This window comes from Sinohyriopsis cumingii, chromosome 17, assembly GCF_028554795.1.
Source record: "Sinohyriopsis cumingii isolate HCF-2022 chromosome 17, ASM2855479v2, whole genome shotgun sequence".
In the NCBI taxonomy this organism is placed as follows: domain Eukaryota; kingdom Metazoa; phylum Mollusca; class Bivalvia; order Unionida; family Unionidae; genus Sinohyriopsis; species Sinohyriopsis cumingii.
Window position 1 is genome coordinate 120558303 of NC_142977.1, and position 27903 is coordinate 120586205.

General features: G+C 35.1%; 2 protein-coding genes across 2 annotated transcripts in view; one reads left to right on the forward strand and one right to left on the reverse strand.

Annotated features, from left to right (window-relative positions):
* LOC149779767 (microprocessor complex subunit DGCR8-like) overlaps positions 1-24025 on the reverse strand; it is an 88624-nt gene extending 64599 nt beyond the window's left edge. The window contains exons 1-3 of the mRNA XM_089940624.1: positions 23966-24025; positions 18331-19421; positions 7488-7630 (exon numbers count right to left, since the gene is read on the reverse strand). Of these exons, the coding sequence (XP_089796750.1) occupies positions 7488-7630; positions 18331-18910 (723 nt within the window). The 5' untranslated portion in view covers positions 18911-19421; positions 23966-24025. The remainder of the gene's footprint in view (positions 1-7487; positions 7631-18330; positions 19422-23965) is intronic.
* Positions 24026-24088: 63 nt separating this feature from the next.
* The window catches only part of LOC149779768 (RING-type E3 ubiquitin-protein ligase PPIL2-like), a 69465-nt gene continuing 65650 nt past the window's right edge, over positions 24089-27903 (forward strand). The window contains exon 1 of the mRNA XM_089940625.1: positions 24089-24164. Within this exon, the coding sequence (XP_089796751.1) occupies positions 24133-24164 (32 nt within the window). The 5' untranslated portion in view covers positions 24089-24132. The remainder of the gene's footprint in view (positions 24165-27903) is intronic.

The window sequence follows — 27903 nt, forward strand, 5'->3', positions numbered from 1 at the left end:
GATTTTTCTTCCATTTGCTTAGTATGTTTTCTTAACAGTGGGTGCTTCAAAGGTAATGTTTTCTTTGAAATTTCAGCAAACTATTTTATCTGGGTACATTTTTTAAAAAATAATTGGCTGTCGTTTGGTCGATTGTAGTTACAGTTCCTCCCTGCCTATTGAACAGACAAACAAGATTTTTAATCTATTTATTTTTTATTCTTTTTTACATCTGCGGTAGCGGAGTGATGCTGCCTTCCACGTCAGAAATTTAACAAAGGGTCAATGGACAATAGAGATGCAGGTGTTCTGGTCTGATGACAAAGATTAGTACAGAAAATGTGATTTAGTTCTTAGTGGAAAGAAAAGGAATTTTACTTACCATCCACACACAAATGTAAGTCTATGTAAACATATTAATTACTAGCGAGCAGCCAAAAATCCAACGAAAGATAGATTATGAGATAATGCCTCATCCGGTTGATTTCCGCTACCAAAAATATCAATAAAAAAAAGCAGATATCTAATAACATACAGTACTCATGCTAGATGTCAACATAAGTGGATTATGATATAACAATGCACTGTTAAGATGGATTGTCAATATGGACCAAAAAAAATCTTTATGTAACAAAAGATAATTTTCAGTGCATTTTATATCAAGTTTGCGGGTTTCATTCATGGGGTCACTGAATTTCTCCACTCCAAACCAATGGTTGTATATGCATGTTTAAACAGCCAACAATGTCGCCAAATAAATTAAAAAATCGCCAGATGGTATATTTTGCCACCAATAAGGAAAATAAAATCGCAGTTTGCAACATTAGTGAAGCCCTACGCGATCATAAAATAAACTTTATTTTCCATACTTTTAAGAAGAAAAAACTAAAACATTTGGTGTACGAGAAAAAAACATAAAATTTCAGGAGCCACACCATGATTGTTTTTTAACAATCTCTTCCCCAAAAGGATAAACTTTTTGGTTTTTGTTGTACTTGTATAAAATTCTGGGAGCCACACCATGACCATGTTATATCTATTATCATGTTATAATGGAGTATGCTATGGTGGGGTCACACTGTACGTTTTGTAAGGGCATACTAGATAACAATGATGTAACATGTACCCCACTGTCCTTTTTATACTAACTCATTCGGCCCCGATCCCGTCTGTGCATGTGATCCAGTTTCTGCATTCAATGGCTGACCCTGCATGTAGACATGGTTTGTTTGCTGCATTCAAAGGCTGATCCTGTCTCCAATCATGGTTAATGTGTGTTAGATACAATGTCTCTGATTAGTTACAAATGGGTTTTTTTCTCCAAGAATCAGACCAATATTAAACCAATCAGAAATTATTTTACTTTTGTTTGTGCAAATTTGAATTGTTCAGAAGCCAAGGGTTACTAATTGAGAGCAGTTTCACTACACGTGTTCTGTTCATGAAAAATCATAAATGATGGCAGATGTAAGAGTGATTTTTGATGACGATGAGAGTGAAAATGAGGAGTTCCTTGGGTTTGATATAAAAAATATTAAGCAAGCAGAGGAAAGATATGTTCAGCAGTTAGATATTTTGCGAGATTTAGATTCAGACATAGAAGTCTCTGAGACTGAATCGTCAGAAGAAGAGGATGCTGATAGTGATGTTGATGACACATGTCTAAAAATATTACACATAGTATTGTAAATAGTGTATAAATAAGTTGTGAAAGACTTGGACAAACAGGAAAAAAAATACATCATTGTGTAGACAAATTTATTTGGAATAATTGGTGAAAATTTCGTGGATTTTTTATTGTAAATAAGAAGAGAAATTAAGGTAAGAGTGAATGATGTGTGTGCATGATGTTAACAAAATTTTCCAAACAGGTAAAAACTCTCTGGGGCACAAGCAGCTAGACACAGCTTAGTGCTGCTGGGGCATAGCAGAGTGATACCGATAACAGTGCTGGGGCATAGCAGAGTGATACTGATAACAGTGCTGGGGCATAGCAGAGTGATACTGATAACAGTGCTGGCGCATAGCAACAGTGATACAGATAACAGTGCTGGCGCATAGCAACAGTGATACTGATAACTGCTGGGGCATAGCAGAGTGATACTGATAACAGTGCTGGGGCATAGCAGAGTGATACTGATAACAGTGCTGGGGCATAGCAACAGTGATACTGATAACAGTGCTGGGGCATAGCAACAGTGATACTGATATCAATGCTGGGGCTGAATGAGTTAATATTTTACTGAACCAAATCAAGTCATGGGTGTAACAAAAGTAAACCCCCAAAAAATCAATGCAAAGCCAATCAAACTGCAAAACAAGCATACAACTGAATTCTGTCAACTTCAATCATTCAAGCTAATGATTATTCATTTGGTGAGTACTCCAATGTTTTTCATAAATTTTGTTGAAAAGTAAAAATGTCATCCTGTTACATTTCCAACAAGTTAATGGTTACATTTTTCATGTTCAACATAGCAAGATTAGTTTGTTCTGTTATCAAACTGGCACAAGCTCAGTTGGTAATCTTCAATAATGTTCAGAAAGTTGTACAACAGTTATCACATTGGTGTCTAATGTTAAATCTTTTTCTGAACCCAATTTTCTGAAAACTTCCCAATTTATGGGAGGGGTAGCCTCAATATTTTTTAATCAGAATCTTCTCAGAAGACAATATCTGGAATGGAAAATTCCACACTGCTGCCATCTTCTGGTTAACCAAATTATCAAACATGTCAATAATATTAAATGGACCATATATATGGTGCCCAACATTTTCTAGTGCCATGCTAGATATTTCTAGCCTATGAAAAAACTCTGGATAGTAATACTAAGGTGTGAAAACAAAAACAATTTAAAAACTTTGTTGATTCTATAATTTTAATATGGGATATTATAATGCAGCCATTAAAATATACAAATTTGGTATATATTAACACTTCTGGCCTATAAATTATTGTTTTTAAAAGTCATGTAGTTAGCTCTATGATTACAGTACCAGATAACCTCCTGTGTTGTCACATCTTGAAGAGAATCAGTATACTTTTGTTAATTATTATTAATAATAGTACTTCATTTTGTATCTCAGTAAAACCTATCTTGAATGACCACTGTTATCAGACCACCTGTCTTGGCAACAGATTCTCAATGTACAGATATACTGATTACACTATGTTATGATCGATCATGAGAGACCAAGATTTTCAGGTGGAAGAGGTGGTCTTTCAACACAGGTTCTACTGCACAAATACATGTTAAGTATGGTTTGGGGGAAGGGTAGGTAAATAGTATTTTCACAGCAAACGTTTCATTGTTAATATATTTTTGTGAAAGGTGATTCTTTCTTAACATTTGGGTCTCATTTAATTTTTATCTCTGTGTATTCCAATTTATTTATTAACTGCATTAAGTACAAATGCTGGCAAATGACCAGTACATGTACATTGTTTACTTTTGTGCAGTTCCATGCGTGCCTATACTATCATACCATGTCATAGCTAAATAAAGATTCAGTACAACTGAAATACTAGGATTTGGACACCAATGTTTCTTTCTATCCTGGAGTGAGAAACCTGACAAAAATGAAAATGCCTGCATTCTACATAGTCTATAATACCGTACACTGAATAAAGTTTATGATGTGGGAACTGAACTGCATGTGGTACAGAGAGAACCATGTTATTTTCACTCAAACTTGTTTGAAGTAAGGGAAAAAGCATTCTGTTGCATGACATAATAATAATAATAGTTTTCTGCTTAACAGATAAGACAGAGACTGCTAAAAAAACCTGAGATAAAACAAAATTAAGGCTTAGTAATAATACAAAGATGCAGCAGTTGAATGCAGCAACTGTATATATAAAAAAAGAGTAAAACTTCCATTTGCAGGTGATCGTAGATAATTTAAAATAATTACTGGGTAACCAAAAGCTAGAACTCAATTGATCAATTGAAGATTGTTTTAAATACAGATCTGCCAATCCTCCAGACTCACAATTAGTGAAAAGAGGGATAAAAAGTAGAAATTTTTAACACAGTGAAAAGTTATACCATGACACTAGACTATCAACGTTGATGGTCAATACTGCATTAAATGAAAAACCCAAAATGAAACTAAAACATTATTTACACTGATTACATGTACAAATTTATCAGCAGCCAAATTTACTGATACACAAACTTCAAGCTATTTGTCATAATATGATGCTGTGACAGACTTCCTCAACTGGGATATTGTAAATTTGTTTTCAAAACAGTTCAGGCTACTTGCCTACTGTTTAATCTTTGTGACTAAAATGGTTGCAAATTTTCAGCACCTAAGGAGGCATTAAAGTTTGTCTTATTTTCCTGAACAATAGGAATGTTTTTTTTCATTGTCACTGTTGCTGATCTTCAACTGAGAAAGGCAGGTTATATTCAACAAGAAAACTCAGATGGCTTCAAGTACTCCAAAGCTGAAATCTGCTGTGGGTGCTCTTAATTTTCCCAATATCTATATGCTTTTTGCTAGCAGTGTGCTTTTTCACATCGTTATGCCACACGCCCACATATATATTATATATGACAGGTAAACTGTAAGCAAAATTACAAGCCCATGTGCACATTCCCAATTCTAAATTTTGTGGCACACTACTGTGCGAAAAACATAATGTCCATCGATGTTTCATGGCTGAATGCAAGGCCACTTTTAGGTGTACTCCAGTCTATACTTCTTTTTGTGGAATAGATATCTTTTCCCTTGGAGGTGAAAACATTTTAACTGTAGTGTAGCTTAATTATGAAATGGTTCTAATCCAGAAGATGAAATGTTGAAAGAGTAACAATCAGTGATGTCAGCGCATGCACGACAAAATTTGAATTCATGCTAATCTTTCAATATCTCAAAAATTCCAACACTCAAAAAAGCTGTCTTTGTTTTTAAAAAAATTACAGTTGCTACCACTATGTTCATGTGCCATTTTTTTTTAAAAAATCAGTTGGGTCCAGGTTTGTTCATGAACATTGTAAAACTTCTGTTCTAAATAAAGATTATATACTTTACAATACCTGCTACACGGCAAACTGTAAAAATTGGATATAGTTCTACTAACATCGCGACTGGCAAACAAAGGACTGTTCTTGGCATCAGTGACCACTATTGCAGTTTTTACTAGCCCTTAACTGAATAAAATCATTTTATTCCTGATTTAACACGATTGAAAATTCAGGAATTCATGATCTTTTGCATGCAGCATGAATATGTGATTTGCTATCAAGAGTCATGAAATTCATGCCAAAATCTTGAGGGTTGGCAGGTCTATAAATATTATTGCATATTTAATATAATTAGACTACCTGAAATTAAGCTACTCAATCATAAATGTGCTCAAAGATAGCACGGCAAGCAAGCCAAGTGAATACTTAGTGAAATAATGAGTTTTGTTTCAAAGATACGGATCATAGCAGACAAGTGAGTTTCACAAAAATCCTGAACTGGTACTGAGAGATATTCTCAAAGATGAGAAGTTTCACTATTACTTGCAATGAAATCATGGCATCAATATTTTACTAACTGAAAAGAACAAATATTGAGTTTTGACATAGACAATTGTTACACAAATAAATGTCGCTATTTTTAAAAATATATGTAATAATAATCTTGTTTCATGTTGCATTAGTCTGCTTCCCGACTTTCAGACTCCCTGCTTCGAACTCTACTCTACCTTAATAAACAGGGAACCAGACAAACAACCAACAACAAATTCAATGATGTAATACACAAATGTTATTGGGTACTCATGAAGGTTGTTGAAATCAATTGGAATAATGTTAACAGTCTTTCAGAAGTTCTGCATCTTAAAAATAAATGCAGACCTGCCAACCCTAATGAGTCCGTCTCAGTAAGAAAGTTGATTTTTTTCCATAAGTTTAACCAGTTATCAGTAAGGTGTTAAAAAATATCATAAACTGTGCTATTGTAAAGCTGGAAAACATCATTAAAAGTTCAGTATTCAAAACATGCAGTGAAGATAAACACCATGTTCAACTGAAAAGTTTATAAAGTATGCGTAGACTTTATTTACCAGTAGGAAAGTTGCACAAACTCTAGTTATAAACCCTATGCAGCTCAATGGCTTGTTGCTATCTCTCAACTTGACTTAATTCTTGGAAATTCTTTTTCCATTTCACATGACGACGGTAATCATATCTCCCGCCACGAGTCATACTCAAACTGGCATGTGATGTCCAATAAACCTAATTGTGTCCCTCCCTGCTATTATTCACAAGAATCTGAATATTCCTTTTTATTCTGGTGCTGAATATTAACAATTTTCATGAGGCTTATCTTAAACATGCATCGCTTGCTGTATGCCATTTAAAAAAAATCCCATAATCAACAGTTTGATCATGCAGATGCTTTGCATGAACAAATAGGTGCAGTTTAAAGCATCTGAGGTGTGCTGTAAAGTTAGTCTGGTTCCCTGACTAATTTCACTAATTCCAATATGAAACCCAGATCCAAGCCAAACATGAATGAAAAAAAATTCCAGATTTTCCAGCAATGATCATTTTTCCATAGTTTTTGCTTTTATGCTATAAGTCTGTATTTTAAGGGTAATTTTCCTAAGACTTGCAGGAAAATTGTAAGGATTGGCAGGTCTGTAAATGTAATTTACACAGATAAAAGAACAACTTTGTTAGAAAAGTACTTTACTTACAATTATTCACAAGGTGATTATAAAAAGAGTATTCAGCCATTAAACAGCCCTGTTTCTCGCCTCCCCCACCCCACAGTTTTGCCAGTGGAGACTGCTCAACTTATTTTTTAAGGTCCCTCAGTACCTCATGCCCTCGCTTATAGTGTGGTCTATGTTTTTGGACCCCAATGTGTGCAAGTTATCAACGGAAAGGTGTATTTACTTAACTGTGGTACAGAAAGAACTATGTATTTACTGGACTGTGGTATAATAAGAACCAAGTATTTTCTGAACTGTGGTATAACAAGAACCATGTTTTTACTGAACTGTGGTAAAATGAGAACCATGAATTTACAAAACTGTGGTAAAATGAGAACAATGCATTTACTGAACTGTGGTACAGTGGAAATGATCAAATGTTCGCAAACAATGTTTATACATGGAACATAGCTATCACACGATCTTCATGCTGTTTTCAATCTATATTGTCATACATAAGACAAATCAGTTAAAATACAAAGGTTTATTTTGGTCATGAAATTATGACAAAGGGACTTATGTCACATATAGCTTAATGAATGGATAAATGGGTCAAATTAGACAAAAATTGTTGCAGGGACATTTCCAATAAACTGTAGCTATGGAATACTTACACGAAAGCATAACAGAAAGATATGTGATAAATATATGACAATAGTGTACCAAATGATATTTAGATTTTGTTCAAAGTTGTTCTGGTATTTTATGTGGGTTTGGTGAAAATACAATAATTGACATTACAATGTTCAGTGCTGAAGTAAACAAATAATAGTTCTTTGATTCTGATCTTACCCTGACACTGCCTGGTCCCAGGAAGTAAGGTTTCGACAAAGTACATACTCTGCTAGACTTATGAAGGTATACAGGCATCCCACTGTTGTGGGTAATTGCCACCCACCCCTCTGGTAGCACTTCAAAGGGATCAGCTCCTCTCTCTGAAATCAGTAAATTTCATTTCACCATGACAACTGCTGGCATTCAAGTTAGATCAATCAATCTAAAATTAGCAGCTCCTATGCCATAAAAAAGTTATACAAATATCATTTAGCAACACGATAAAGGAAACAAATCTGAAGAACCGTTCAAGTACACTCACACACACCATTCACATTATAAAATTTTCAGTGTTTATAGCCGTGTAATTTCAGTGGTAACAGCACTATGCAGGATTCAACAATTCTTGTCCCCTGAGCCCAAAGGCAATGAGAGTGCTGAGTTTGGGTTATCATGTCTTGCGTTCAGTTTGTTCAATGGGTTAGTTCATCATATCGTTGACTTGTTTTACACTGTTTTCAAAAACAAGACCATGCAAATATTTCACAGAATATAACAATATTCATAACTTGTATTAAGGGGAAAAAAATTGTTACAGAAATTATGTTTCTCTGAGAATACTTACTGATCATATTAATACTCAGAAAACACCTCTGCTACATTTGAATCCAGCCATCATAGAAAGATGACAACTTCAATCTTTCCAGCCTGCATAGCACGTGAAAGGAAAAAACTCTTACCCATTACTTCCCTTTACCACTGCAAGGTCGCTACACATCAACTGGATGCTTACCAGTTTAAGCAGATACACTGATAAAGATGCTCGCATTTCCAGGAAGGCACATGAGGGTTTAACAGTAATGTGAACTGGTAAGTATTCTTGAAAAAACATTTTATTAAACTTTTCTCATCAAACAGAGGTATCGGAAACGCTTCATCACACGCATTTAAATGCAATATTAAATCTAGGATGCAGAAATCACTTACACAGGAGTTCTCTGTATGGTAGCAAATTCAATGGCTTGCCAGTTATACTTCAACCACCTGCTCAGTGTCAAAGTGTGCTGATCAACTGGTCATTTTAACTGTGCTGATATTTACAATGACAGAATTCATTGGCTGAAAGGCCCCCAGATGTAAATGTTGTCATTATAAGAGTAGATCAAAAGAACATGATGCAATAGCTGGGTGGCAAGTTAAAAATTTTTGGCTATCTACTGAGTTGTGGGAAAATGTGCCAATATTTACAATGACTGAATTCAGAAATAGAAAGACTGAGATGTTCGTGTGGCTATTATAACAGTACTTCAAATTTAACTTTCAATATTGTGGTCATATCCTGGAGTAGGAGAATAAGAAGTGCATGTGACCTCGAAATCAAGACATGTCAAGACTTAGACAAAATGCTGTTTGCAAAATTTGAATAGTGTTTTGGAGTTAAACAGCAAACTGATAAAGATTGTAATGATATTCAGAAGAGTGCTGAAGTCGCTAGAACTGAAAGTTTGGATGGAACAGTAGCCAAGTGTAAGAAAGTGTGTGATGCTTTTCTTAGTGCTTGGAATAAGGCCTTTCCTTGAACTGACAAAATTCAGTCGGACCAACAATGGCTATATGTCAGTGGTGTAATGAATTTGGAAAATTAAACTCAACGATAACCACTCGTTTTTCTTATCTAGTCATTTAGCCACTTCAGGTATGTCCAATATGCTTGTGGGGACTACAACTTTTGCTGGTGGGACTCCTGTTTTTAAAATCATAGGGAGACCTGTCAAAAACATTCCCCAATCATATTAACATTAGGAGAATACGGTACAAGGCAGATTAAAAACACAGCATCCATCTTCTACCCTTCCAGGGAAAAGATGGCTGGAGTCTAATGGTATATGGTATTATCAGTATACCAGTTTACTGTGGCACTTTTTTCTAGTAGTAGATACTTGGGTACTTTTTCAGTGTACTGGTACTATGGCAGTTTTCATCAGTAAGGAATGTACTGTAATTCCAGAGTAATTGTGTTACAAATTTAATAATATTAACATGTTTTCATTTTCATGACAAAATAGTTCAGAAAATTATTATCATGTTCTTACAATAAAGTACTATTTCTTGCAAATTAATTTTGAATATTTCATAATATAATTATATTTATGATCCTTTAGTCGTACGTTTCACATATACATGTACCACGTATGCCAACATGGTGGCCCAATGGTTATGTTTCGAATGAAATTCAAGCCAAATCCAACTTTTGGAAACATTTTAGAATTTTTAAAAAATTTTATTTTAATACAATTTATTTATTAGTATATATTAATGTGTTAAGAACATATATTCCATTGTAAGACTATGAATCCGCATGTTCCGCAGGAGAGTGTTTGTTTTCTGTTTGAATTTTATGTCATTTCTCAAGTCCATGAAATATTTTTCTGTTTCATCATTCAGTGCATTTTCATTTACTGGCCCTCTCTGCTGAATATCTTGCTTATATGTTGGCATCCCATTCCAAGTTTCCGTGCCTATTGTATCAATAGTGTAGCCAGTAAATTGAATGTTTAAGCATAAACACTTCCTATTTTTATCAACAAGTTAATGTCAGAATAACGTCTTTCACAGAGTGTCAGCTATAGTGTAAATTTAAATTTAATTACCTAGAGTACTGACCACTGCATCATTGGGAGGGGGGCTGTAATTTTACTTTCAGTTTACTTTCAGATATTTATTTTCTTCTTTCTTTTTAATAATAATATAATGGATAAAATATAGTGTTATTTTGCTCTATATATTTTTTACAGCAATTAGCAGATGCAATTTTTTTTTAAATTGTCAGGACACTGCCCCAGAACATTAAACTGTCAATCCTTAGTATAATAAATGTGGTACACCATGGCACATATCACAGTACATTCCGAAATACTGCTGTATATCAGGATAAAAAAAGTTTTTTAATTGCACCCAGCATTAGTGAACTCCCTTCATGAAGGCAGAACAACATAATGGTCATATAACATGTGACATCAATATATCGATGAAATAAATAAATGAACTGACTGATACTCTACCAGGCAAAATTATTTTCCAGGAATTCAAGATAAGACCCATTTCTTCCTTTTAACAGCTGAGTTCTGAAACCATCTCTGACAGAGATCTCGCTAGGATTTTAAAACTAGGAGTCCAGGACTCCCATTTTGGTAAAAATAGGAGTCCCACCATCAAAAGTTGCAGTCCCTTCTCTCCTACAGAATCAACACAGACATGAGTGCATCTATTTTTAGATGGAGAGGTTTTCGTAATGTAATCACTCACTTTAATATAATTTCATTACAACAGTCCATTGACAGGATTGAATATTTATGGTTTATTTATTTGTATACATGCTTGTAGTAATTTTAGGCAATGGTTAAATAGTATCTGATTTGCTGTTTTTTCCCCCCATATCTTCGCAAATACGTGCCTGGTCAGAAAACATCTTAGACCATAAAGCACATCTCGCAAATTCCACAACATAGCATTTTCTTATACATTTCTGACCTACATAAGTTGCATTTTAAAGTTAAATCTTTAATAAAATAATACCTTGGCTTTGCTTTCAATGATCTGTATATGTTTTTGACAATATTTCCCCGATGATTTACGAAAACAGACAATCTAATAAACTGGTATATCCCAGACTTAGCAAAGTCCGCCATTATTTCCCATTAGGCCTACTGGTTCACTTACAGTTTCAAATTAATTTTATGATGAAATAGTGTACAAGAGGCAGTTAATATATATCAGATCACCGATTCTGATCTTAAAACATGTTTGTATGTTTTATCATCAAAGGATATCATGCAGGAAATTGATAGTTGCTACCTTACTCCGAAAAGGGTTGATGGTCAAGCAGCTATCAAAACATATGCTTGTGAACGGGCAAGAGTTTGTTTGTCAACGTAATTGATATTAAAACTAGGCCTAGCTACTGATTTTTAAAAAAAGTATGGTCAGTCAATATACCTCTTAAATAGCTCTTGTTCGTCCATCAGAGTGATATTGAATATTTGTCAATCCAAGTAAGGACTTGTTCCAAACACTATGCTAGGCATCACACACTTTCTTACACTTAGCTACTGTCCTATCTGAACTATCAATTCTAGCAGCTTTAGCACTCTTCTTAATCTCGTTACAATTCTCGTGCACTACTTATTCCGATACATTCGGAAATCAACACAATAATGAAAGCTAAAGTTGTTTATTTGATGTACTTTTATAAATGACCACATGTACATCTCTGGGTCTTTCTGACTCTGAATTCAATCACTGTAAATATCAGTACATTTTTGCATCCGGCCACCAGGCAAAGCCTTTGAAGTTGCCGCCCAGCTATTGTATCGTGTTCTTTTTTATGTACTCTTATAATGGCAACAGGTATGTACATCAAGGGGTCTTTCAGTCACTGAATTCTGTCAATGTAAATATCAGCACAGCTAACTGATCAACACATTTTCCCACAAAGCAGGAGGCTGAAGCAGGACTGGCAAGTCTTTGAATTTTGCCGCACACCTATTACATGTGTACGAGGGACTCCCGCCTCAGTGATTTTCTGCGTCCAAGATCAAAAATTGGCATCCAAATACGCGTAATTAAGCGTTTCCGATATCTCTGTCTGACATTCTTAAATAATAACAAGATTTTCAAATTTGCTTAAGTGGTGGACATCTTGTATGCAGTAGGCATCATTATAAGTGTTTTGTCATAATGATTATCTATTCAGAGGAGTAGTTACAAAAACAGCCATCATGGCAGCCATATTGGATGTGTAACAGACAAAATTTTCATTTCAGACCAAGAAATCTATTGTGAAAACCACAGGTCGATACTGGTACTGAGAGTAGTGATAATATTTTCAAGACACACACCATGGTGGCCAAATGAGGTTAAGTACTTTTCATTTAGAACCAAGCAGATGCCATAAGAGCTCTTCTGATGAAAACATGGGTCAGAATGAATTTCCCTTGAAGAGGAGTAACTAAAACAAGGTTTTCAAGATGGCCACATACTGAACATCAGATCAGCACTATTTTAATTCAAGATCAACATAATAGATTTTTGAGCTAATTGCTGTGGCAGCTGTATCAGACCCTATATCTTCACCATTTTCATTTCGGACCAAGCAGACATCATAAAATCATATGGACAGCGTTCTTTTGCATACCAGTGCCCAGCAACATGGAATGAATTACCCACTGAACTTAGACACAAAGACACAGCAGGGCTCGAATTGAACACAAATTTCTTTGTAGCCAGAAGGACTAGTATATTGAGAAATGTACTAGTCCTGCCAAATCTTTACTAGTCCTGTTCACAAAACAATGTCATACAGCTTTCATGTACGTTTACTGATTCAATTTTAAAGTTCAAACAACCCGCAACAAAACTGGATGTTTTCTGTGTGTTTGTTTTTGCGAACTGCATAAACCAAATATACCACATAACATTCCCTTCCTCATCATAATTCAGCCATTCCCTGTCTTTTGTCCATTTCTTCTGAAATTTTTCATTACGCTTTTCCCTATCATAAGAATTATTCCTCATCATTCTCATTCAACATTTGTTTTTTTTCCGGTGGCTGAACACCTTCTATCAAATGCCACATTTTGCCTGTCTTATAAGGAGGGAATTGTTTTCAAATATGAGATGTTATAGTATAGCTGACGCAAATTATTTAAAGCAACATCTGACACTTGGCGCATTGCATTTAACAGTTCTAATTACGGTATCATAAGTCATAAGTTTGGTAATCGTTCCTAATTAATTGAACCTCAATGTATTGTGTATTGTTGAAATTAATAATAACGCGGAAATTTTTCAAATCTTAGATGCCCATGCTCAGAGATTTTAATTCCCAACAAATGTACGGCATTCTGCTTGGATATCTCCACGTGCACTCAATTATTTGTTCATTCTTGTAAGGGAAAAATATAAAAACTATTCTTATCATCATAGAAAAAGTAGTTGTATGGAAAGGATGTTTCAATAACATAATCGTCATAAACTGATCTAATTCTTATAATTATTTCGATGGAAATGTAAAATATGTAGTTTCCTGTTTGCAACTGTTGGAGCATTTGGGTAGCAAGCAAAAAAAAAAAAGAACCTTAAACAAAAAAAACATGCAAACTAATTTCTTTGAAGAGTTTTTGCCGTGTTATTTTGTGTGGTATACCGCTTTGTAGTTTGTTACTGTGGTCGAGTTAATAAAGTGTGATATCACGTCATTTTTTTTATTTAATTCGTTATCAGATTAATTAGGATCAATTACCAAACTTCCATTGTTAATGACGGGACCATAATTTGCGCTGTTAAGTGAAATGCACAAAATCGGATGGATTCTTGTTATAGAAATGCACCTTTCCGAGGCAGAAATTGACTTCATCTTCTCATGCTAATATTTTATGTCTGTGTTTACAATGGCCACTGCTTTGATTCTACAGAACATCTGCTAAGTCAAGACTTTATTAGGGAATGGTATAAACAAACGCTGACTATAAATAACCGAAACTTACTAACCCATCGGACTATTAACATTATGAAAGTTACTAGTCCGACAGGAAATCTGCTAGCCTTGGGCTAGTGGACTACCGCTAATTTTGAGCCCTGCACAGTGATCCCATTCAAGAGAGCTTTCAAAACTCACTTATTTAGACTGCAAGAACAAACTTAAAAATCTAATATTAATAATGTTTTCTACCTTAAATATTCTCAGCATGTTTTTTTTTTGTTTTCTAATTTCATGGTGTTTGTTTTTGTAATCATATCATTATATGTTTTTTTATCTTATAAGTGTTGTCTAATGTTGTAAAGCACTTAGAGCTTCTAAAGATTAGGCGCTATACAAAGTCCTCATTATTATTATTATAAGAAGTCTTTGAGCTAAAACTTCATGCTAATACAACCATACAATCAAGAGGAGTAGCAATACCGAAACTGTCAACATAGCCACTGTGTGACTGCCATACTGGATTTCAGATTGGCAGTATGATCATTCAACATTAACTGGACATCATAAGAAGTCTTAAAGTAAAAAACCCATGCTGATATGACCTTCCTTGTAGGAAGAGTAGTAATAACAAGATTTTCAAGATAACCATTGTGGCAGACATATTGGTCCCAAGTTCTGCAGTATTTTCATTTAGGAACCACTAGACATCATAAGAAGTGTTTTAGCAAAAACTTGATATGACCATCCACTGAGGAGTAGTTATATAAAATTTTCAAAACTGCTGCAGCAGTAGTCATATTGGACATCAAATCAGATCCATTTTTCATTTAAGATCATGTAGGCATCAGAAATCTTAATAAAAACCCATGCTGACATGACCATCCATTGACGAGTAGTAGCATTAACAAGATTTTCTTGATTATATTGATGTCAGATTGGTACCATGTTCATTTACAACCAACTAGACACCATAATACCCCATGTTGATATGACCATGAAGGTGTTGCAATAAGAAGATTTTCAAGATGGCTATTGTGGTGACCATATCTGATGTGTGATCAACACTGTTTTCATCTAGGACCAACTAGACCATGGGATGAATGTGTGTGAAGTTTTATCATCCAAGTAGTTTAGGAACACTAGCGATAACCAACTTGTGCAAATGGATGGACAGATGATGAATGGCTGACCGACAACAGACTATTCCATAGGCTAATCTGGTCTATGACCAGTAGAGTTAAAAATCAGGAAAATCCAATGACAGTGGTAAACCCATGCTCAATAAGTTAGGATGATGTCAGCTGGGTCTGATGCTCATCCTGGACACAGCCACTTGATCCACCCATTTCAATGCTCATATCTGCAATGCTAAATCTCATTGATAGAAACTTGAGAAGGTTGACTGCAAGCCTGCAAATGGTTTATATAATGCCTTAGATCAAAAAGTTATGTTTGAATGCAATGCTTATGTAGATCACTCAAATCAGTCAAGTTTTTATAAAGCATATCTAGTCGTGTGAGACCTCAGGAATCCTGCCACAAATTTAAAATAAGATTCCAGACCCAAAAATTAAAATTTCAAGACCTCCTGAAAAGCTCAAAACTGGTATACTAAAACATCTCCCAAATGCAGAAGTGCAGTCACATTACCAGTTTCTGACTAAGAGGGATGTAAATTTTTAAAAATCAGACGTTTTTGAGACCTTTTAGTCAGTTTTCAATTTTCCAATTATTTTCAAGACCTGGAACAGCAATTTTCAAATTTTATTTCTTTTCCAGAATTCCAGACATACATAGGAACCATGCACAGAATATGTTGAGCACATCATTGACTTATTGCACAATTCAATTCATATCCTACTTCCCAGGCAACCCCAGAAGTTAGAGACATTGTTGGGTCCAAAGACTCTTCTCTATGCATTTCACAAAGTGACTGAATGCACTGACTGGATTTTGCACCTCTCAATGTATAAATCAAGAAGAAGCAGATGACTACTTTTCCGTTGCCCACCAATGGTAATTGATTCTGATCTACAGAGCTCAGTTGCATCACTAGTACCCTAGAACCACCCAACTGGAACTGGAAAGAGTTTGGGTCAATCAAAAGGGCATGCAACTCACTTGACCAAAAAAACAGGCACCACTGGCCCAGTAGGGACATATACAAAGGGTGCATGTAAGGGAATCTGAAAAGAATCAAATGCACCCCCCATTATGCAAGCCAGGTACTTGAAAAAAAAAACTGGTACTGACATCCACTCCCTGATGGAGCTTGAGAATACATGCCACATGCATGATAGGTTGAGACCGAAAAATGATCCAGGCCCACACAGAACAATGCCTATGGCATCGACAGGACCATGCCACTGCCACTGTCACTATGTGAGACACAGTATACTTCCAAAATTAATGCTGTAAACATCTGGCCTGCCAGTAGATATGATGTCTGGGCAACTGATGCAGCTTGTTTTGCTGATATGGATTGCTGCAAGGCTGCTCAGAAGTGTGCTGAATGGGTGGCTAGATCAACTAATTGGTTGGCTAGATGACTGGTTCAGTTGCCATTATGCTCAATTTGACATAATTCCCACAACTCCATATATATAGTACCACCAGCAGGTTGTTCATGCTACGGACCTCTGTCTGCTATTCAAAACGTACAATCAGCTGGGCAGTTCGTCTGGCTGGGTGACAACCAGAATAGTACTGTACAGCAGAGATGACTGATACAACAGATTAAGGTCCCTATTAAACCCATATGTACGGACTTGCAAGCCAGAAGACCATGCTTAGACATCCCAGTGCCTTGTGCCCACTGAGGTGCCATAGAATGGGATGACATTTTTCCATCAATATTTACAAGATGTGACAAACTGAAGGATATGAATTTCCCCATTGGTCACCAACTGCATTCCCCATTGGTCACCATCTGCATTCCCCATTGGTCACCAACTGCATTCCCCATTGGTCACCAACTGCATTCCCCACTGGTCACCAACTGCATTCCCCATTGGTCACCAACTGCATTCCCCATTGGTCACCAACTGCATTCCCCGTTGGTCACCATCTGCATTCCCCACTGGTCACCAACTGCATTCCCCATTGGTCACCATCTGCATTCCCCATTGGTCACCATCTGCATTCCCCATTGGTCAACAACTGCAATGTTGTTTCCATGTACACTGTACAAACGTTCACAACTGCAACTACAGCTGTGTCAAAGGTGAGTGAAGTATGGTCATATCAGAAGGATACTATTTCTCCAATTCAAGCTTGTTGACAGTAACTGTCATTGCAGATGCATGATTTAAGATGGAGGGGCAGCCATCATTCTATGCTGATTCTGCATCCTCGTAATCTTTAAATCCCCTGCTCTTTAAATATTTGGTTAGCATTGTTAAACTGAAATGACATGAATGATAATAACAACCAAAAAAAAAGAACGTAACAAACCATAAGTGTTCACTTAAAATAATAATAAACTTGGTTTTAAAAGTGGAAATAAAATACAGTCTGTGCACACAAGTAAGATAACCAGCAAAGAGTACCAACAATACCATGTTGGATTACAAGATCAGAAATTAAAGTTTAAAAACTGAAAAATTAGCATAATTGTTTAAAAAAAATACAAAAAATGATAATGCCAGTATGTAGCAAAATATACTGTAATAATGTCTGATGTGGATGAGTAGATTTTATTGAATACATAGAGGAAATGTAGTGAAATGTTGAATTACAGCAAAATATACTGTAATAATGTCTGATGTGGATGAGTATATTTTATTGAATACATAGAGGAAATGTAATGTTGAATTACAGCAAAATATACTGTAATAATGTCTAAGGTGGATGAATTGATTTTACTGAATACATAGAGGAAATGTAGTGAAATGTTGATTTACAGCAGCAAAAGCCTGAAATGTTTAATATCTGGTTGGCAGTGGCACTTAAAAATGGTATGGGGAAGTAATTGGTATGAATTTCTTCCCAAAATGTATATGGTTTATAAATAGGAAAGACTACAGGCTGGATTTGAGAGGTAGTAGTGCTTATTTTCCCCAACATTAACATGGAATGCATTTGACGGGGAAAAAAGATGAAATCTCAGAGATAGAACTTTTATATAAAAAGGCATTCTCTGGGATACTGAATTTAGGGTGGGCTAAAAATTCATTTTCTGATGGTCCGCTGTATCTTAGTCAGACCCTGTTATAAAAAACAAAATATATTATGGACATAATTCTGAAATGAAAATTTAGTATAAATGGTTGTTCATTTAGATCAAAAATAAAACTAAAAACCATCTTGTTGGAAAAATGTCTTTCCATCATTAAATGAAATGCTGACAAGACAGAAAAAACAACTAACTAGATGCTGTACCTTTAAGAATGACTTTCTGCATTTCCAATGGAATCTCTGATCCATCCTGCTTCTCGCCAGCCTTGTGTTTCTTCTTCTCTAAACCCTCATCCAACCAGGCATAAATCTCATTATCATCCAAGTCGTAATCGCTGTCATCTTCATCACCTACATCATCATCATCATCATCATCATTTGAACCCTGTCCTTCTAAATCATCAAGAATTTCAAACTCCATAGTTTTTGGACTACCTGGCACAAGAAATTCCAGTGCATTATCACTCTGTATATACTTAGCATTGTCATCTTTTTTATTTTCCTTTGGCCTTTCAGATCTCATTAATTTTATTCTTGACTTGATGTCAATGCCTCTATTTATCTCCTTTACATCGGTACTGACTTCTTCATTTTGTGAAAATGGATACTTTCTTTTTTTGTTCTGGACACAATCACTAACTGAAGATTCAATTTCTGAAGGTTCTGAAGTATTTTGCCCACCACCAACAGGGTCAAAGTCCACCTGCTTTGTATTATTCCAGCTGGACGTTTGCATTGATGATGGTGGCATCTTGTTCTCTGACGCATCGCTTGTATCATTCATTGTTGGTTGTACTTTGAGAGCTTTCCTGTGCTATTTCTATCACACAAAAATGAGTTTGTGTCAAATGTGTATTCAGTGCACTTCTTAATGATTTCGCTTAAATTTTACATTTGCCACAGCCACATGGGTGCATAAGAAATATCAAATTATATTCTATCTATCTGACAATACATCAAGATGTCAGAATCAGAGATTTTTTTGCAGTCTTCATCATCAAGCATGAAATAATATGGGGCAATTCCATACAAGTTTAGTCTAAAAAGATTGTAAAGTCAAGCATTTTTACAAATGCATTAAATGAACAGCTTTTCTTCTGGTAAAATCTGAATGTTCATACATAAGGAAATAGTACTATGTTCACTTTCCAAACAGGTGGCTTCAAAGCGCTGCTGAAACAACAAAATTCTGTATGACAGTAAGACGAAATCCAGGAGCAAAGATTTAAGTTGGCATCTGGTCATATGTCATGTGGAATGCAAAACTGTTCACAGATTGGTGGACTGGAGCACTGCTGAAAGCCATAGAGTATTTGTCAAATAAACTGTTGTATAGAGCACTGCTCAAAGTACTAGCAAAACAGAAGGCCAACATTGAGCACTTCCGCCATCCTAGTACTATTCACAATGCACTAAATCAACTCCAGTCACACACTGACACAGAAAATACATGCAAAGAAGGTTATTAGCTACATAAATAATGAAAATATTAACAAATTATTTTCAAAAATCATGATAAGATAGGTGAGAAAAATATTTTATCAATAACAATGGTCCTGCATTTTACCCACACAAAATACATGCCTCTAAGCTTAAACAAAAGCAAGAGACCCATGAAGGCCTGATATCACTCACTTGTCACAAGTTCAACCAAAAGACAAATGTGGTTTCCATAGTATCTCACAAAACAACTATGTCAGCATAATTTCTTGCTATTTGTTTGTATATGACATATTGTGAAAAAAGTGATTCAACTTTGTGTAATTGCATTGATGTTTTTGTGCGAATGTGAAAAGTGTCCAGGCAAGAACTCTGCCTATATATATTTTTTTGTTGGAGTCAAGGAGTTTTTGAGAGAAAATCATTCTAAAATAGTTCTTTTGTAACAACAGCCATACCTGATGAAAGATAAACATCATTTGATTATTTTCCATCTGGCTACTATGTTAGTCACAAAACCACTAGAGAAGGCACTTTGTAATAAAATAAGGCTGAGAATATCATAATAAATTCATACTAAATTTAATCAAAACTATCTCAGCTGTTTTGGATAAACTGAGAATAGGCTTTATATGTTGTTTCTATGAAAGCCACAATGTTGTTATGGAAGCCACCCTGACAATTTTGATTGACCATGCCCTATGAAACAATTCTATAAAGTCTGATAAAAAAATTCCTTACTTGTTCCAGAGAGGAAAGAAAGTAAAAGGATTTCCCTGAGATTGCTAAGGAAAGAATACAAATATTATAGCACATTCCCAAAGAAACATTTATACAAAATTTACCATAATCAGCTTATTAGTATATGATGAAGTAAAAAATAAGTTCTCCATGTGTTGCAAATGGTGTCCCTCAATTGCTAAGGGAGCCATCTTGAACATAATTTTGACAGAACATACTTTAATTAACATTCCTACCAAGTTTGATCAAAAGTGACCCAGCCATTCTGGAGAAGAAATTCAAAATAGGTTTCCCATATGGCTGTTATCAAATCTGCATTGAGATTAGGGCAGCCACTCCAAATAGTTGTTAGAGGAGCCACCCAAACACTATGTTAACAGCGCTTGTTCTAAGAAACACTCCTAAAAAGCATATCAAAATGATTCAGCTTTTCCAGAGAAATCGAAACAGGTTTTCCACCTGGATGCTAAGGAAACCATACCACTGCTAACCAAGTCTGCAGGACAAGCATTTCATACAGCATGTCTTATGGAACATTACTATCAAGTTTTATTGCATGTGGCCCTGCAGTTTATAAAAAAAAGTTCAAAATATTATATGCTGACTGATGGATAGATGCAAAACGGGATACTCAGAGGCTCAACTGCCCTATTACCAGGTCTAATTAAAAATTGTGCACTAAATGTCTCAACTGTGAAAAATGATGACCAACAGACTATGACCTTTAACCTTCAATCTTTTGGAATCTTCCATGTTTCAACATAATGCAAAATACCTTGTCTGATAATAAATAAATGATGGAAACAGATGGCATAGCATCTGACTCTGGATTTGAAAGAAAACACACTGTAATGATTTTGACTGTGTAAATGCTTGCTCTTGTCTTCTGCAGTCTCCTGGAATTCATTTTTCATTTCTGGAATGAGCATGGATAAGTGATCACCCATCCCCAGATAGTTGTTTCGTTTGTGTTTTCTAGTTTTCTCCATCTCAAACACTATAATACCAATAATGATATGGTGAATATCAGAAAAATTATAATAACTGCCTAAGCAATTGCTAGAATACAACACTTTATCACACTCTGGCAAAAACTGAAAAATGTTGAATCAATATTTAAATTGATCTTTTGCAGTTTGATCACTACCTTTTTGTACAAAAAACTGGAAATTTGCAACCAATTTCAATGACATTATTTCTAATAAGGATTGGGAACTTGTGAATTTAGGTCATTCATTTGTCATCTTGTTAGGCCACATGAAAAAGGAAGGTGTAAAAAGTCTACTAAAACCCAAATGGACTGAAATGGATTTAAAAAATGGACAAAAATGGTAAATTCTGTTACAAGAATGGAATATCTGAAAGATTACTGTTACTGACATTTGTTTGCTTTTTTCAACCAGAAAATGAGCACAAAGAAATAGTGGTAATAGTAAAATCTAGAGATATAATTGGGGGGGGGATGATCCTCAAGGATTATGCTAGCTATTATTTCAGGTGTTGAAAGCAATTATGAGGGTCAAAGTTTTTCAAATGCTCACAAGGTGTCTAGATGCAAATAAACTCGTTATAGGTTTTATCTAAATTTATGTTAAATACTTTCATAAAAATAAATCAATGAAAATACAATAGCAATTAGATACCATTTATGCTGTGTCAGACTTGTTCTTTAACTCTCACCTAATAAAAACAGGTGCAACATGTCTTAGCCTTATAGCAAATTCTCTAATAGCCTGTTATCACTGGGAACTGACTAATGCATGGGACAGTTATGACACTTAAATATTGCCTTGGAGTGATGCTGCTTTATATGCATGTGTCTGACTCAGCAATTCAAATCTGAGGTCAATTGCCAATGGATACACAGGTATTCTTTTCTCTCAGGGATTAATACTAAAAAAGTAATTATTTTCAAGGATTTAATGCCATGGCTCAAATGAAGAGGGATTATACTTACTGCCCACATTCAAAGGTCAGCGGAAATAAATTTATTGATTAGTAGCGAGTGGCCCAATAATCTGCATGATCGACATCATGCTCCTGCACAAATCATGCCTTGAATAGTTTTTCCTTGCCACCAGTAATGTCCACAAAAAAATGGCACAGAGCAATTTGATGGTCTACTTCATACAAGTGCATTCATATGTACATTTCTTGACTATTATTGCAGCTCTTTAAATATGTATAACATTCCCAGAAATGTTTCTTTGAGTAATTCCTGATTTATGTTTTACCTGTGAATGTTTTAAATGTTCAGCAAATGTTGGAAGTATGTTTCACACTGAAGCCACAACTCATTTGATATAAATTACAACAAAATCTCTAACATGAAATCGCCTTATTGGTACTATAAATTAACACATGAAGTGCAAGCGTGACCCCAGCCTCCGCTTGATTTGACTTTTGTCACATGTCTTTTATCACTTCGGAATCACCAAATGACTGAAAAGCTACTCACATCCTTTAAAAATACAGTAATGTATCAACTCATAACTCTCAGATGACCATCACATGAATCAAATCAAGCAAATTAACCTTTATTTTCACCATTATGGTCACAAAGTCTCTCTACAGGACACCATCAGGCAGAAGTAGCCTATTTCACCAGATTCTACCTGCAGTAAATAAGCGTTAGGGTCTAATACTCCTACCGATCATGGAGCAGAGTCTGTGTTATCTTTTAATGCTACTGAATCTAGCTATAGTCTTGGCTTTAATACTGAAAGTGAGATGATGTCATCAACCGTCATTTCTACTATCCTAACTTTGACTAGATATTTCTGTTCAGGAAATTTAAATAAAATTATCATATGATACAATCTGAAATAATAGGCAAGTTAAACATTTCATTTTGTGAAAGTGTTATTAATCCCATGGCAGAATCAGCTACTTCCACCTGATGGAGACCTATAGAAAGACTTTGTGACCATAATGGTGAAAATAAAGGTTAATTCACTGGATTAGATTCATGCGATGGCTGTCTGAAAGTTATGCGTTGGTACATTACTGTATTTTAAATGGATATTGTAGTTTTTGAGTCTTTTGGTGATTCTGAAGTGATAAAAGATGCATGTGAAAAGTAGAATCGAGGTGATGGTTAGGGTCACACTTGCACTCCTTGTGTTAATTTATAAAACCAAAAAGGCGATTTCGTGTTGTCCGAGATTTCATCGTACTTTATTGATAAAAACGTTAGACTCCTGTGGATCACCCTAGAGGGTGCGGATTGGTGTCTTCCCTTGTGTTATATTGTTACAGGTTAGAACCCCCATCCCGTAATTTAAGGACAGATACTCCAAATTTTCTTTGTAACGAGCACCTGTGCCATGGGCCTATTCATCATCGTCTTTTCCTCAGAATTCGGTAATGTAGTCCAACAATGTAACATGCATCACTTGATATTTATTTTATCACTAAAAAAGTAAATATCAACTGCAGCCTCCTACACTGAAGGACTTTTCGTTTATAATGAACTTGATGTGCTAACGTAACGATATATAATTAAAAAAAAGTGGGGGTGGGAGCATGATTCTAGGCATGGTCGTAAAATGCAAATCTATACTGTCTCTTTAGTTTATATCTCGTTATAACAGTAACCATACTTATTAAACTTTGATATACTGTACTTTGCACACGCATAGAGTGGGTAGTAATTTACCAATTTACGAATTTAAAATCGGAAGATACATGTTACATTTCTTCTAGCAGGAAGCCGTTCAATATGAACCAATCAAAATTAGGCAAATGTTGAGCTGCCCTTAATTAGCTATATAACCTCTACCAAACATTTCCGGTTCCGTTTGTTTTCAGTGATAGAGTTAAAAAATGGGGAAGAAACAGCATCAAAAGGATAAATTGTAATTTTATATATCTAATTTTACTAAAATAGGAAGCATATAATTATTTATTTCTTATATGTTGTTACTGTGTTAGAGTTTGTATAAACAGAATATATATTTCCTTCTGCAAGAAGCTTTTAGTTTTGGCACCTATTTTCAAAATGGTCACCAAATTTCGGCAAAAGGTTTTGTTTCTGGTTTGTTTGAAGGGGGAGGGGGGTTGCCACCACTTTAGAAAGTCAGTGTTTTCCCTATGCTTTTCCTTCAGTATCGTGCAAGTCAGTTATGTGTGCATTTCAAAGTTATGTAGTATGTTCTGCTTGAATTGGCCCCAAATGTTCGTTTCTCAGACGTGTTGTAGAGTTATAAAGTTAAGGGTGAGGGGAATGATTCTAGGCATGGAGATAAAGTGGTCATGTGAGAGCAGATCGCAAATAAATTAAATATTAATTAAAATACAGTTTACCCAAGGTATTTTCCTGTCGGACAATTTTCTACAATTCTAATATTAGGGACGGCAATGGTTTTTTAACAGTTTGTTATAAGCAGCTTGAAAACAGACGTTATGGTAATACATCTTTGAGATGAATAATAAAGTCTATTTGAAAAGGATATCTGTAAAATTGATTGAGTTATGTTGTTTTTTATACCGGTACCCTCCGACATTTTTACGTACTCAAATTACAGAAAAATGTCAGAAGGACACTATTTAGAAAAAAATTTGTGTACATTATATATTTAAACTGGTCATCTTACTGATAGGTTTAAACTATGAACTGATAAGTATAGCCCATTTAAATGTTGTTTTCCTGTTCCTATAGATCATATCAGTGTGGTGTTTTTACGTACAAAATGACGTAAATATAATTTTTGAAGTGCAAAAAGTAAAAGATAACTCGCTTCTTACAATATGAGTAAAAGACTAAAAAATATACAATTGCTTTCATTACAAACTACTAAAAATAAGTGTAAAAAGCATTTATTCGTCCTTACTTGCAATTATAATTATAATTCACTCTATAAACCTAAGAGCAAAACTTTAATTGTTGTATTCCAAAAGAAAGATAGAAGTCTCAACACAATGCAAGAATATGAACTAAATGACTGCACTGATACAATTTAATAAATTGTTGCATTTTACTTGGAAAATATAGCGACAATATAAATTATCAACTTCTAAATATCTAAATTGAATGTTTCTTATCTACTGCATGAAGTGAATCTTCCTAAAGCTGAATAAAATCTAGTTTGTCATAAAATATTAAGCACAGCTAGGAATTATGTCAAGGACTTGACTTAAAACCATAATAACAAAATTTATAAAACTTTTAAACAATAAACGTTTATACAAGTAATTCCACTTCACTGATAACTTGGTCATTCTGTTGTGAAAGAACAAGCATAACTGTAACAGGAACAGTAACAGCTGTAATTACACTATGCCTCTGGAACAATTTCCAGATTACCGTTTCTGTAATCCTCTTTGAGAGTGTAAGTGTAGATGGCATTTGGGGAACTTTTATCCTGCAAATGGCGATCATATACAATGTTGTAAAATTCAGGAAATCCCACTACTACACTCAATACACGCCCAGGCCACTTGCCCTCATTGAAGGTATGAATAACCTTCTTTCCAACAAGTAATGGAATTTCACGTACAGGCGATTCCTCACTTGGGCTATCTGTGGCATCTTTAATTAACTCAATGAGGTTATTTTTCAGTTTTTCTACTGAGTATGCCTTACCCTTTTTGCTCATTTTGTACAGTTGTTTATCTTTTACAGTCTGTTTTAAGACTCTCTGCCTGATTCATATTTGTGATGTTAGCGCATTTCTTTTCTCTGTAATTTTTAGCTCTGCAAGGATGTTCTCAACGTCATCTGGTCTTTGCCACAATCCCTAATAAAGGATTGCATTTGTGTGCTTGGATTTTACTTGCAGTGCTCTTTTATGTTTCTTTTCAAGAGCAAGTTGTTTATTTTGCAAACTCTCTCTTTGTTTTGCCTCAATTTCTTTCAGCCTTTCTTTATATTTGGCTTGTATTTGTCTACCTTCTTTTCTACATTCTGATAGCATTTTATCTTTTTCCGTTATTGGAAGTGACTCCAGCCATTCTGAAGTTTTATTGAACACAATCATAAGAAAGGCCTCGTTAGAGATAGTGGTGGCATTTGGTCTGTAACGGAGAAAGAAGTCAAGTATTCCAAAAACATGCTCAGGAACTTTGTTATGTGGTATAACTGACTGGGTGTGTTCTCTGATTGCATCTGTTGGCTGAAAGTAACTTCCACCAGGCAGCTGTTCTTTCTTGGCCTTTCTGAGAACACTTCCAAGTCCTTTGAAAGCCATTTGTGCAAGAGCACATGCATTGTCATCAATGCCATCACAGGGCTGAACAAGTTTGGCATAAATTTCGTCTTTTTCAATTAGACTACTTTCAAATGGGTGGTCATTACCATTAATGAAATCTGTAGATTCTTGACTAACTCTGTCAGAGAAGGCTAGCAGTGCATGATAACTGTTATTCATGTCTAAAACATGAACATTACTTTCAATCAATCTCCATAAAGGGGCTGTTATTAACTTTGATATGAGCCCCAGAACCTTACAGCTGGCAATTTTGTATGGCTTGTTCACAAGCGATAACGTCAGTTTTTGAAGTCTGTTACATGTTCCATGTACAGTTTCAAAAAACTGCTTGATCCTCTGATGGTGGTAAAAGGCTATTTGACCCATTAAAAATATAACATTAAATCTATTTCCTCGAAAATTAACAAACATGCTCTTCTCATTTTGAGACTGGCAAAATGTTCTAAATGCACTATAGCAACCACTTTTCTCATCCACACCACGAGCAAAGCATTTTCCACAGAAACGTAGAAAAGAGATTGTTTTAGCATCAGAACTAAACAGTTCACCACATGATGTCTCTTCCTCATCTAAAGTGTCTGATGAAGATTTATCCTGCTCCTCTATTTTCTCAAACAGGAAGAGAATGGGAGAAAGGCATTCAGCAAAATTTACAAGTAAATGTGGTCCACAGAAAAAATTATTAACTTTAACTGTGGCTGTCTGTTCACCATCTGTCATGTCATTCCAATTACTTGAAAACGTAAGCATGACATCTCTCCTATATTGCTCTAACATTTCTGTAAAAGCTAAATTTGTTTGGGCTCTGTCAGACATAAAATCTCTTATATTGCATAGAATACTATTCCCAAGGGTTGTATTATTATTGTTTCTGTAAGATTCACACATATCAGAAATGTCATCTAATATGTTCCTAAAAATGTCCAGTGTAGTTCTGGCTGATTTGTCAGACATATCTCTCAGACCCAGAAAATACAAATTTTTGTTTTCATCACTTAACAAAAATGTTTGGTACATCTGCCCAAATTTTCTTGTTTCATCACTGTACAAGCATGTATTTTGTGCTGTACCAACAGTAGCTCCAAGCTGCTTTTGTCCAATAGCAAGTTTTTCAGCTATTATATTATCCACAGTTCTCCTCGATGGAACTTCATTAGGAGTTCTGTTAGCAAGCTTTAAAACTTATGTTATTACTGGACCTACATTAGCTGATGCAACATTATAACTGGTAATGTTCATAATGCATTGTCTTGTATTGGGTGTGTAACATTTCGTTACAGGATCATATAGATCAATTACAGCATTATCTTGTAGAAGAGCTTGCAAATAATCTCTGTCCTCTGTTATATTTTGCAAGTCTTTCTTCAGCTGACTATTATCTTTACTT